General features: G+C 39.3%; 2 protein-coding genes across 2 annotated transcripts; both read right to left on the bottom strand.

Moving 5' to 3' along the window:
- Positions 1 to 178: 178 nt before the first annotated feature.
- Positions 179 to 3,450, bottom strand: LOC137294792 (uncharacterized). Its single transcript, XM_067825902.1, has 3 exons — positions 3,172 to 3,450; positions 2,633 to 2,854; positions 179 to 1,093 (listed from the first exon to the last, which is right to left on the bottom strand). The coding sequence occupies exons 1-3, from the start codon at positions 3,408 to 3,410 to the stop codon at positions 988 to 990; spliced, it is 567 nt and encodes a 188-aa protein (XP_067682003.1). The 5' UTR covers positions 3,411 to 3,450; the 3' UTR covers positions 179 to 987.
- Positions 3,451 to 9,063: 5,613 nt separating this feature from the next.
- Positions 9,064 to 11,016, bottom strand: LOC137293449 (uncharacterized). The gene is made up of 4 exons (XM_067823986.1): positions 10,721 to 11,016; positions 10,346 to 10,565; positions 9,865 to 10,192; positions 9,064 to 9,212 (listed from the first exon to the last, which is right to left on the bottom strand). The coding sequence occupies exons 1-4, from the start codon at positions 11,014 to 11,016 to the stop codon at positions 9,064 to 9,066; spliced, it is 993 nt and encodes a 330-aa protein (XP_067680087.1).
- Positions 11,017 to 13,776: the final 2,760 nt, after the last annotated feature.

Genomic DNA, 13,776 nt, shown 5'->3' on the forward strand with positions numbered 1-13,776 from the left:
ATACTTGAGATAAGCCTTGCAACAGACTCCGAGACTCTGTCAGTTGCACTACTGTTGTAATTTTGAATGGAGCATCTGAGACCTTGTCGTTACTTGCTGTCTAGTTCCTTGGAGCATAGTATATCACATGTTTTACGAATACCTAAGGTGTAGTTTAGATAGAAAAAGATACCACTGGTCATCATAGATAGGTTTATTTACATGAAATATGAAATCAGTCAACAAATACACAAAATTAGTTCGGGATGTTTGGAATTTTTTTTAATTATGAATATTGACTCACTGATGAAATATCAATTGTAAAAATACTAATATCCCTGACATATTTTGTTCAGGAAATTCCTGCTTTATACGTAGTCTGAGTGAAACAAAGTGATCTCTTTTGTTGTTATTCATCAGACGACAAGAGGTCATCCAACCAAAAAATGACAAGGTTATGAAGTACCGGTAAATAAAATTTGTGACTTTTACGAATTGACTTTTGTGTTATTTGCACTTCATAGCTCTATAATACATTCATACAGGTAATACTATTAGGCATTGGTGAATATCTCTGTGTTGGAAGGCATGATGCAAAACCATTGACATGTGGTGGGTGAAAAACATTATCCCCAGGGGTGGAAATTGCTAGTGAACTAAAAAAAAAATTGCTAGTGTACAGTGGCACATGTAAAATCACTTGCAGTGATAGTGAAGTTTGCACATTAGAAACAAAGAAACACTGGCCTGGAATGTTGGGCAATACACTATTTCCACTCCTGAATATGACATGGAATTAATACAATAAAGTAATCTATTAGGGTAAACAGTCACAGCTTATTTAACTGACAAAACAGTCTTGGTAAACTGGAAGCCATCTGACTCAGCTCATTCTTCCAAATGTATTTCATAACAGATTTGAAATTGTTGAGTGAAAACATTGAAGATTGTCAAGGTCTTGCATACTTGAAGCCAGTGTATGTGTCTGATTCTGCTGGAAATGCCTCCCTAATTTTTTTTCACAACACAGGAAGGATGAACCTTCCTACATTTCTTAGGAAGCGTATGGTACACCAATCTGGAGAAGCGACGATATGAACAGTATCTGTATGCCCTGCAATTGAAGGAAGCTGAGATCATCATTTTATTAAATAGATACCATCGCAAACTTGTATTTTAATAGTAATCGATGAATTGAGACAAGATGCTCCAATATTGGTGTTGTTTTCACATTTCTATGATTTCCCATTTCCATCTTTACATCAAATAATTCATTATAATAAATTAATTATCTTTTTGAATTATATTGTCCCCTGTGACACATATGTAGTTTACTTGTGCATCAGAATTTATGGCTGTTTACACGCACACATACATACATACATGGGTTCAATTACTTTGAAATGTAATAAATTATATTACAGTTATATTCATTTTCCACAATTAAAATTACACTTTAATTTAAAAAGTAATTAATTTAATTACAAAAGTAATTAATTACAATTACAAAAAAAAAATTCTAAAAATATTTTTTTCTGTATTTCTTTAATTGACAAAGTCCTGTGTCATGATACCTATTTTTGAAGCATTAATGCATGAATTTTTCATGCTCATATCAGTCAGTCCCCAAATCCGGTTCACATTTTTAATGTCCAGAAATTAAATTATAAAAATTTTGACTGTTTAATTTCTAAACTTTAAACATGGTTCAGTCTGTTGTTTTTTTTATCCTGTGTCCATTAGTTGGAAGTCCTGATAAATTTCGCTCAAATGACAAACTTATAATCCATATTAACATACTGAAATATTTGTCAAGTTATATTTATGCCTTCCTGAATTTCATGATTATAAAAGTAGGACTAAAGTTTCAGTAAGATATTTTAGTGCCATATCCTATGAGAAATAAACAAAGATGCCACTTTGATAGGAACTTGACAAACAGTATAGTTAATCCCCCACTTCCTCAAATTCTGAACTACATTCAGTCATGCATTACTGATTCCCTTTGTTTCATACCAGTGCAGATGATGATAGTTTAATGCCATTCACATGGCATAAGTTAATGGCAGTCGTAATTATGTCTATACTTACCTAGCTGGAATCTATTTCAAACATCAAGTCTTTGAATGTCATTTAGAAGTGTAAATACATAAGAATGAAGATTTTATGGATATCAACTTCTTTATGAGAGAACACAACGTTTCGGAGTTAATGCTTACTCCTTCATCAGTGTTGTGTACATTTATAATGTAAAGGGTGGAAGACATTCAAATCTCTTTCAAAACACCTGCTAGAGTATGTACAAACAACAAGCTTCTAATTAAAAAAAACACTTTGTTCTCGTTATTGTACAGAAAATTACTGCATGGGTTGCCTGATAACCTTCAAAATTAGAAAAACGTAAATTTCAGTTACTTTGAGATATTAATTAAATTACAATTAAAAATGACATATTTAACGATCAATTACAAATTACATGCAATTACACAGATTTTTGTAATTAATTACATTCAATTTCAATTACAAATTACAATTACCCCATGTCTGACATGCATACATACATACATACATACATACATACATACATACATACATACATACATACACACATACACACGCACACACGCACACACACACACACACACTTACTTACTCATGTATTGGCTCGTTGTCGTCAAGTGGTCCATCCTGCTGAGCAAACTCCAGTAATGATACCCACACCACTCCTCTCCTAAGACAATTGTCCACAAAATATGGATGTTCAGTGATACACTGCACAGATTCTTCGTCGCACATGCGTTCTGTTTGCTGAATCTCCTGGCAACATTTACTCTCAAGACCAGTTGGCATCGGGATGCATTCGCCACAGTCACACCTAAAATATTATATTAAGTGAGAATTATTTGTGCCGATCGCCGGCCATACACACTTCACACAATTAACAAAAAATGTGCTTACTGTTTAAAATGTTATACACAAACATTCCCTAAACCGTGTTTTACATGACGATAACTATGAATGACGAAACGTACTAAAGAGCTGAGCGCATAAAACGTTACTGCGATCGGATAAATAAAACTACTCCTTGACAGGAATTAAGTACGTCGGTATATCAAAACCTGGTACATGAAAACAGTATTAACCGAGTCAATAAAACCGATTATTCGATAATTGTTTATATGACGAACTTACCAGTCTGTGTTCCCGAGTCTTCCGATGTTGACATCAAGTGGTGCCTCTGTTTCACTGGACTCTTCCTCTTCATCACCACTGGAATTTTCTATTCCATGCTCCAAAATTGGCTCATATTGATATGGCCTGACATCCAGGTCAAAAACAACATCGGGAACATCTCTTACTGCTTCTGAATCCATGATCACAGCCAACTTGTCATTCCAAACCATAGAGGTAGCAATCGGCGACAGGCACATTTGACGTCATGTCACGTGATACCCGCCGCTGCTCATTAACTGTCGGGTCTTTCCGTAATAGGCGGAAATTCGAGAGCGTTTTTCACGCGTCAATTGCTAATTTTACATATTTTTTTTGAAATTTTGATTACGGTAAGTGTTTTTAGGGTGCTTCCTTCCATTATTGCAAAAAACACAAAACGTTCGTATTCTCCTTAATGTTTACAAAATCACGTTTCGAGAAGGCCGGTATTGAGACGCCTATAACATCACGTATATTTCATAGCCAGCTGCGACAAATGCATCATTGAATTCCCCACACATCTTAGGATCAAATTTCAAATGGTCTTTGTCACCAATACCAACTGTCTAGATAACTGGTATGAAAGCAAACTCTGTGCTCGAAAGACAGCGCTTGTTTGAAACGTAAACAAAGAAAAAATTCCAATTTTACACTGCGTAGCATTTTCGGAAATTTTCCAACATTCAGCCGTCTAATCATTGCTTATAATGCCTCAATACGCTTAGTATATTCAGGGGAAGAGTATTGTAGCAAGAAATAGCAAATTGAAAAGAAGATACAATGAAATACTGTGGTACCGGTAATTCATAAGAAACTGTCAAACTTTTAGTGCAGCGTGACGCCATGACTGACGCAAAATCACGCAGAACGACAACGGTACTCATCGGCATTTCTGGCCTCTTCCGTCATTTACAATAAATGATAAAAACAAATAACAATACACAGATAGTCAGAATAATTCTGATTACTTACATCTCACATTTATGTGAAAAAGATACCTGAATCAAGGAAAACGTCCTCTCAAAATCCTGTGTACCCTTGTCAGCGAAGTCGCCATTTTGAAAGAAATCGGCCATAGGTAGTGATGTCACCCGTCAACATTGTTGCACATATTAGGCAATTTCTTTGAGGTGAAGGTCGGTTGGACAAAAGTAAACTCAATGCCCACCATTTCCATTGGACTTTTAGTATCGTGATGTATATTTTGCGTATCGCTCATATTTTTTTTTTATGAAATTGATTTCAGCATCTACATATATCCATGTTCAACACAATATCATATGTGGATACAAGGTATGCGTTTTTATTCTTTGAAAGCTTTTGATTGCTTGAATATATTTACATGGGAAATTGTCTCAGTAAGTGTACTATGCCACATTTTAGGCCTCTACACAAGTGTTGGAAGATAACACGTAACCATTACTGCAACATGTGCAGGGGTACACATATTTAAAGGAATTGTCTTGTTCATTGTATTGGTTTGTGTCGTTTTCACAAACGCAAACGATGTAGAGGAACACACAAACGTAATCGGGTTGACCCGGGATGCGAACCCACGATCAGAGGATTTGGACTTGCTAAAGGCACACAACTCTTCTGGAACAGCGACGTCTCAGATGTCTGGATCACCCTTCCCCTTTACCTGTATAGATTATCTGACAGGTTGATTGCTGGTGGCCCATAGCTCGTATCTTGATACTTTGAATGTTTTGTTGATGTATGTAGAATATTTTGTCATTTGAAATGGTCAGTAACTGAGATACCTAACTTAATGTTTTGTTGTTCTTTGATGACAGACATTTATTCGTAATTATCCTGTTTTCATCGCAATAATATAGTTGCAATATTGCCGATGCGATGTAAAAGTTTCACTCACCCTTCCACCCACTTTCTGTTTGTGAATAGTGTAACGGAACGACCAAGGACTAGTAAAAAATACTAGTAGACAAACTACACAAATATAATGGATGCTGCCACCAGCCACAAAATGTGACAAAATAAATACCAGAGTTCGGAGACGAAGTTCAGTGAAAGTATATCACAAGGACCTAACAGACAAAGAATGAAGAAACTGGCGATATGCAGAAGGATCAAACAACAAGTAAATAAAGTTCCAATAACGATTTAATTTAATGAGCACTAAACTGAAAATACACGATCTCGAAACTGTCACCTGGACTGTCATCAGGACTGGATATCTTGCTTGTCACACCGTGTCTTCAAGGTTGTAGAAGTCTTGCAATGCTGTACGGCAGTCTTGATTGAGACTCATGGCTGTTAAATGAATTAAACTGTACAATAAACTTTGAAACTGGAAAGTGTATGACCTTGCAGCAACCGGAACTTGATCCAGATAATGTAAACAACGTATTCCGGAAGTCACGTGATCCGGAATGAATGACAAGGAGGCCACACCTCCGACAGCTGTCAAAATGTGATACAATTAAGAATGAAGCTAAATCCCACTTATAACTTGCACTGAAAAACGTATGTCTCGGCTGTAGACGATTCCAATAATACCCTGTATAAGAACTGGTCAGCAGAGACTGTAACTTGATAAGGTAAACATGACCTTAGACCCCCCGCATCGCGAAGGCAATCAGCGACCGTCAAATATTAAATAAACTGTGGACTGTAATATTTCCTAATGGCGATAAATCATACTTGACTTGCGATTGACAACTGTGACTGTGAGTGTATCTGTATCTGTAGTCTGTACACTTGATTCCCATTAGCCAAGGATAATCCGTCGGAATGAATCTGCCGGAATGAATCCGGGTCTCAACAAGGTCAGAAAAATAAAACCATAAGGAGCACCTTTAGAATTCAGCAACACAATTTCTCGTGAGGACGTTCCCAGCCGTAGGTCACATGTCAGCGAACCCGCGACCTTCGGATTGTTAGCCCGACAGCTAACCGACTGAGCTACAAGGTGCAAATTTAGCTACATTCCTGTGACGTCACGGAAATGAACGGAAAGAGTCGAATAGGTTGCGGACAATTACGAAGGTTACGGGTAGACTTGGTGCCTCCATTCGTAACTACTCGTCTCTTTCCGTGACCTGCAAGGCTTGCCGGAATGACACGAGTAGTTACGAATGTTGGTGCCTCGTGCTGTCAATCTACTGATGGTCCCGCAATCGTAACTACTCGCCTCTTTCCGTAACCTGCAAGAAGGCCCCTTTCCGGAATGACCCGAGTAGTTACGAATGATGGTCCCGGTATCATTTGGCACGATCGTCCTATTCCGTAATCTACAAGATACCATGCTGTGTTGAATGAGCCGATATGGTTCGAACTGAAAACGGTTGTTGACGTCAGACGTCAGACGTTGATTTCACGGTGCATGCATGAATGACGTGCTTGTATAAAATCATTGTGTGCTTTCGTGACAGAAAAAAGTTGTAGGGAACCCAGTAAGGATAATGTGGATCGCGCTAAGGAATGTGTGAGACATGGGCATGTTTGGTGACGGCACGAGGGTGAGTTAGACTTCGAATCATTATTGAAAAAATGTAGATCTAGAGGTGAAAGTTGCTGGAGGCCGATTTCCGTCAGGCCTAAATTTCGACATTAAACCATTTCATCGTTTATTTAACTTTTGACGTTTTTGGTCTCCCGTTTTTCTTTGTGAACAAAGTATTAAAAATGGAAAAGGAAAACAATTGGTACTCATGCATTTACCTACTATATTGGATTAGGTCCCTTACCCTAACCCTAAACCCTAACCCTAAACCCAACCCTAACCCTAACCCTAACCCTAACCCCAAACCTAACCCTGAACCTAATGCTAACCCAAACCCTTGGAATAATTCTAGTAAATAGAATACACTCACACCTCAGCACCTCTTAATACAAAGAAATACGAGCATATTAGTCAAAAAAGAAAAAATATTTAAAACTGGTGCTTGCGATAAATTGCGCATCCGCCGGGAACTACTACTGGAAACTCGCAACATCGTTGGGTTTCTGTAATGACATGGCTGGTAGAGATGAAACATCAGTGAGCGGAGCTTATACTCACTCGCTGAGCTTGACGACCTTGTTGCTATGCCAGCGTCATAGGGCATTGTTTCAAGAACGTGCTTTTGAACAAAATCACTTGGAATTACGTAAAATAGTATTATGACGTGTTTTTAGTTTGTGGTGCTGTATTCTAAAGGTAGGCCAAGTTATACAATAAAAATGTCCTATAAAGCGAAAATGAGAATTAAGCTGTGAGGAACCCCACCTTGCTTGAGAAAGTCAAATTTGCCGCACCGACGCTAACCTTGACAGCTCTATTCATAGGTGACCAAGAGTCACAAGATGCATAAACGTGACGTCAGAATATCCAACATGGCGACTGTAAACTTGACTGACGTTACATGCGTTGGAAATTACCGTTATACCTGATACTGTAGCTTAGAAGCAGACTGCACAGGTATGTCACCTTAATTAAATGCAGCATAAGGCTGGTATCTTGGCTGGAATCACTGTAATGGCTAGGAGTTTCATCATCTCTGTACTTGAAGCCACGATCAGACTTGAATTTTTTTGTTACAATAGTATATCACTTCAATGTTATGCGGTCATCATAAAGAAAAGTCACGCAGGTTATAAATGTGAGAAGTGATAGAGATTTTACTAGTTCCCTTAGAGGACTACAACTTCGTACCTGTGTTCTCAACACTTTCTTCAATAAAAAGAATCCCCTAAAAGTGACTAAAATATAGTTTATAATTTTGACAATTAGCGTGTTTCAAACTGGGGATTCTGTGTCAGAATGGGTGACATTGACTTCATCATGTAGGTGCAATGTTCTTGAATGCGGTGTTAATAAACCCTCTTTTCATATCACCTCAGCTGTTAGCGACTGAGATTTTTATTTGTACGCAACAGTATTCTAGTTTAAACCTAAAACTGCCTCCATTACACAACATATCCCTCCAATAAGAACGGAATAGGAGTCCAGTATCTTTCGTCTATTGGCGACCTAGGTTCGTATATTGGCGACATTAGCGCGTATATTGGAGTCCCACTTTCAAATACTAGCACCCTATTACTGACCCTGTCCTAACGCAGAAATCAGAAAAGTAATACCCCAGTTATTGAATTACAGAAACAAAAACTCAATGTTTTTATCCATTTATTACATGTCAAATGTCACTCTAGCACCGCCACGTTCCACTACGAAGTGTACAGACTTAGCAGCAGCAGTATAACGGGGAACAACGCATGGGCTTTACACTTAGTCCCTTTGCGGGCTCGCTGACTTGGTTGACACATGTCATCGGTTCCCAATTGCGCAGATCGAGGCTTGCCAAAACGTTTGATATTTTGGGAGGTACACTTTCTTTTTCTGTCTTTTAAGAAGCAAGCATCGGTTCATCATCTGCTCACCTATTCATTTGGTCAAGTTCCCGCTATAGGTTTTGCGACTCACGCAGCAAATCCTCATCAGAAGTGGATACAAGGGTTACGAAACTAGGCCGCCAATATGTATGATTTTAGGTTTAAGCGCAATAAACTCCTCAGACTCGCCAATAATCGCGCGGCCTCGGACTCCACCAGTCGCGCGAATATTGGCGAGTCTTCGGGGTTTATTCCTTAAATAATATGGTCCATGCCACAGGAGGAAACACCACAAGACGGATTTGTATATGTACTGAATTTTAATTCTGTTTCACTGACATATGTACAAGTGACATGCTAATTGCATGTGAAAATACATAACATAATTTGTCAGTTTGCTTTCCAATTAATAACATGGTATTTGAACGAATTTTGGTGATATTTACAGTCAAGATGATCCTATGAAAATACATACAGCATACACAGTATTTATAAAATGTTTTGAGAAATAGGTTTTCTTCCATGACAACGCCACATCTACTCCAGCCAGTAGTAACAGTCACTCAGGAAGTTGGTCACGTGACACACAAGTCCTGGAATCTTCCTGATAAATGACCTGTGACTTCTTGGCTTCTGTTCACACTGTTTCTTTGGTTTCAAGGCTGCCATTTTCTCAGTTTCCGTTACTGCAAATATAATATTTGATAAAATATGACATATAATATTTATTTAAGCTTGGGAAACAGAAGGAACAGTATACGCTGTAACAGGACAAGATCGACAGAGTGGATAGAGGACAGTCCGACCAGAACTGATTGACGTACGTCCAAAGATTCACAGACAATGTCCTGGCAATGTTCTGGCAATGTCTATCGCGCGTTTGGAGTGAGTGAGTGAGTGAGTGAGTGAATGAGTGAGTGAGTTGGTTGTTAAAACAATATTTCACATGTACCACGAACTGTTAATGTGATCAGGGAGAAAACATGTTGCCGGACGTGTACATGTATCAATACTTTTGAACAATATTCTTCGGTTCTACAAGTTTACTGTGGCATGCATTCTAACCTGATTTTACCACTGCTTACTCTTTCACCACGGTAACACAATACTGAAAGCCCGTTTCGTGAACTTCTACATGGTTGACTCACTACATGAGTTGAAAAGTGACGCATCATCATAACTCACTACTAAGCACAGGTGTGGAACCATCAGCATTTGAACCCACAATAAGGGGATCCTCACAAACCCAAGGGATTTAACCCGAAAGTGTAAATTACTGCCAATTGGTAACTTTTCTTTCATGAGCTATCAGAAAAATAAATGAAAGGCTGTACTTACTGACAAATGGTTTCCTCTTCGTCTTCCGTCGTGTGTGCCACCCAGACGTCACGTGAATCATCTCCGAGGTCAAGAGTTCATCACAGTTCTCCACGGCATCATAGAACTTGGCCACCTTGGCCATGTCGATCGTCTGCTCCTGGATGATGGAGGAGTGGGACAAGGTGGATGATGGCATGTTCCAGGGTGCCCGGATGGAGAGTTGCTCACAGTTGGTGGAAATGAATCTATTGGCACACTCCTCCCATCTCTTCACCTTCCTCGTCTTCACATCGATGACCACCCACTTCCACTGGTAGTCACGGTGGATGTCCAGTAGAGTATTTGCCTGAAGTAAAACATCAAACGGATACTGATAGAGACGACAATTGTTTGTGAATTTCATCAATGAAGACGATTTTTACTTAATGTGCCTCCAGGTTTAAATAATTCCTATTCACCAAACATTACAATATACTCTATGTTGCATTAGTGTACTTACCCTCCAGATTCCTGATGACTCCGGGTACTCGTGAGCTATCAATGCTTTCTTAGATTTCCAGGATCCAAGACATGGCTCCGAGCCTACAACAGCGAGAGCTTCCCCTGCTGCACAGCAATAGTGAGTCTCCAGTTTCAGGGCGCAGGTCTGGGAGACAAAATAGTTGGGGTCCCGTCCCCAGGATGCATACATCACTCCTTCGTGGTAGGACAGTCGCGACCTGAAACAATAGATAAGTCCATTTCAATATTCCACAACAAAGAAATACTATATTATGTATCGTCTTCTTCTCACTACTCTCTCAGGTCTTTAAGTTAATAACGAATGTTACAATGAACGAGTTTTGCAGAGATGTGGAGAACTGATTTTCATTACCTTCTGTCTTGTGCGGGATCCCAGAAGAGGACTTTCTTGTCATCAGCCACCAGCCATGACCATTCAAAGGACGAGGACACCGGAAGTTCAACACTGACCTCCCACACATTACTTTCAGAAGAGGAAGCTTTGGCAATCAGCTGTTTCTCAAGTGTCCACCGACCAAGCTGACGGATGGAACCGAGGAGGGCAACGTTGACAGCATTTCTTCTGTCGCTTTCATCTTTAAGACACCTTTCAACATTTTCTGGTAGATGATACAGCTTGAATACGACTTTCACCAAATCCGGAGCCATGTTTAACTTGCGAGTGATATGTTTACGAACTTCAGAGTTCAAAGAGAGGAGAGACATGTATTTCTGTGACCTGACGCAAGCGCTGTGTCTACTGGAATGAGAATCTCTAAGGTATGATTGTGACGTCATAGACAGGGTCACATGACAATTTTGCAAAGTGTAGCCAGTATGACGTCATAGAAAGGATCAAGCAAAGTAAACTGGAACCTGGCTTCCTTTGCACGCTCCAACTTGCTACATGCAAGACAGGGCCCAGTACGTCACATGTCATGTTGCCTGGATAGGCTCAAGGATACTAGACAATTGATCAGTATTTTGAAGATGTGAAGGAAACAAATGGTTGTTAATTTAGCTACCCTCCCTTGTTGTTCCAGTTAGTAAGAATCTGTTTCGCTGTCAAACTCAATTTTCCCTCTGCGACAAGTTTGATTTTAAGATGAATCGTCCCCTACCAGCGATTGGCTTAATTCCATGTCGTTGAAACCGATGTAAGTTAGCGTCCTAGGTATACTACTGTTGATAAAAAGCACCCAGGTTCGTCAACATACAGTAACTGACATCGAGGACTACATGGGTTCAACTTTGAAGCACGTACACAACTGTACAGTTGGTGATCTCAGGTTTTTAATGTGATCGATGTATTGAATAAAGTCATTTTCGAAACTAAAAACAACATACCTTTCCATACAAACTATCACGAAAATCAAAGGACTATACAGCAATATATATCGTTTCATAGCCAATACTTACATAACGTTGACGGAAAACATACTCTTTCGTTCACATTTTCGATTTATTAAAATGCATTGGGTAGAGAAACAAATGAATTCAAAATACAAAGTGGTATATAAACACTCAGCTCTTAACATTGCACACACACACACTTGTCTGGTTATTCCCTTATATCCTCAAGGATAATCACACACATTAAACACGCACGGTGATCGCCAACCTTTTCAAAAGAGGTCTTTTTAGAATCTCTCAGTGCAGGGCTGTGCTACCTCGTCCCACTGACCCACGCACTGTCGGCCACGGTGGCTCATAGACTGGAGCAGTGTCCGATATAGCGAGTGAGTGAGTTTGGCTTTACGACACTTTTAGCAATATTTCGGCAACATAACGGCGGGGGACATCCCGAGTTAGTTTATCGTTTGTTTACTTGAACTCGTGAGGAAGTTGGGTTTACGCCACTTTCAACTGTGATTATATCACCGCATCTCTGTTAGATGTGTGAGGAAAGGAAGAAGCGATGGTGGTCTGATAGTCTGGTGAACCTCACCAGCATTGCTATGGCGCTGACTGACACACAAACGTAATCGGGTTGACCCGGGATGCGAACCCACGATCAGAGGATTTGGGCTTGCTAAAGGCACACAACTCTTCTGGAACAGCGACGTCTCAGATGTCTGGGCCACCCTTTCCCTTTACCTGTATAGATTATCTGACAGGTTGATTGCTGGTGGTCCATAGATAGTATCTTGATACTTTGAATGTTTTGTTGATGTATGTAGAATATTTTGTCATTTGAAATGGTCAGTAACTGTGATACCTAACTTAATGTTTTGTTGTTCTTTGATGACACACATTTCTCCGTAATTAACCTGTTTTCATGGCGATAATATGACTGCAATATTGCCGATGTGATGAAACAGTTTCACTCACCCTCCCACCCACTTTCTGTTTGTGAATAGTATATCACGTGAATATGTTATGCGGTCGTCATAAAGAAAAGTCACGCAGGTAAAAGAAGCGAGAAGTGATAGAGATTTTACTAGCTCCTTTTGAGTACTACAACTTCTTACCTGTGTTGTTAACACTTTCTTCAATAAAAAGAATCCCGTAAAAGTGACTAAAATATAATTTATAATTTTGACAATTAGCGTGTTTCAAACTGGGGATTCTGTGTCAGAATGGGTGACATTGACTTCATCATGTAGGTGCAATGTTCTTGAATGCGGTGTTAATAAAAACTCTTTTCATATCACCTCAGCTGTTAGCGACTGAGATTTTTATTTGTACGCAACAGTATTCTAGTTTAAACCTAAAACTGCCTCCATTACACAACATATCCCTCCAATAAGAACGGAATAGGAGTCCAGTATCTTTCGTCTATTGGCGACCTAGGTTCGTATATTGGCGACATTAGCGCGTATATTGGAGTCCCACTTTCAAATACTAGCACCCTATTACTGACCCTGTCCTAACGCAGAAATCAGAACAGTAATACCCCAGTTATTGAATTACAGAAACAAAAACTCAATGTTTTTATCCATTTATTACATGTCAAATGTCACTCTAGCACCGCCACGTTCCACTACGAAGTGTACAGACTTAGCAGCAGCAGTATAACGGGGAACAACGCATGGGCTTTACACATTGTCCCTTTGCGGGGAATCGAACCCACGCCGCAGGCACTACAACCATTAAGCTACCTCACTTATTAATTACGTATATAGGCTGTGGGGTAGCCTACTGGTTATAGTGCCTGCGGCACGGGTTCGATTCCCAAATCATCATAACCCACTTATCTGCAGTCAAGTTGTACATACATTGTATACAGGTTGCATTGTAGTCGTCGTCATGTTTTGTTTTTGTTTGTTTAAAAAATCGATGTGAATCTCATTTTTTTTTAAAATTTAAGGTTTTAAGCAATCGCCATATTATTTATTCATCTCAATGACTTTTGGTCAAGTCTGTATGGACAACGGGCCCATTCAAATAAAAAGTGGTTTTAGGCAATCCCCTCCAACAATGCATTCT

The sequence above is a fragment of the Haliotis asinina genome, chromosome 8 (assembly GCF_037392515.1).
Source record: "Haliotis asinina isolate JCU_RB_2024 chromosome 8, JCU_Hal_asi_v2, whole genome shotgun sequence".
Lineage (NCBI taxonomy): Eukaryota > Metazoa > Mollusca > Gastropoda > Lepetellida > Haliotidae > Haliotis > Haliotis asinina.

Excerpts from the sequence above, each read along its gene's own strand:
- LOC137294792 (XM_067825902.1), bottom strand. The coding sequence starts at position 3,410 with ATGTGCCTGTCGCCGATTGCTACCTCTATGGTTTGGAATGACAAGTTG. Across the intron at positions 2,855-3,171 it reads AGACTCGGGAACACAGACTG|GTGTGACTGTGGCGAATGCA; the intron begins GTAAGTTCGTCA and ends ATAATATTTTAG. Across the intron at positions 1,094-2,632 it reads GACAACGAGCCAATACATGA|GGCATACAGATACTGTTCAT; the intron begins GTAAGTAAGTGT and ends CTTCAATTGCAG.
- LOC137293449 (XM_067823986.1), bottom strand. The coding sequence starts at position 11,016 with ATGGCTCCGGATTTGGTGAAAGTCGTATTCAAGCTGTATCATCTACCA. Across the intron at positions 10,566-10,720 it reads GATCCCGCACAAGACAGAAG|GTCGCGACTGTCCTACCACG; the intron begins GTAATGAAAATC and ends CTATTGTTTCAG. Across the intron at positions 10,193-10,345 it reads AGTCATCAGGAATCTGGAGG|GCAAATACTCTACTGGACAT; the intron begins GTAAGTACACTA and ends GTTTTACTTCAG.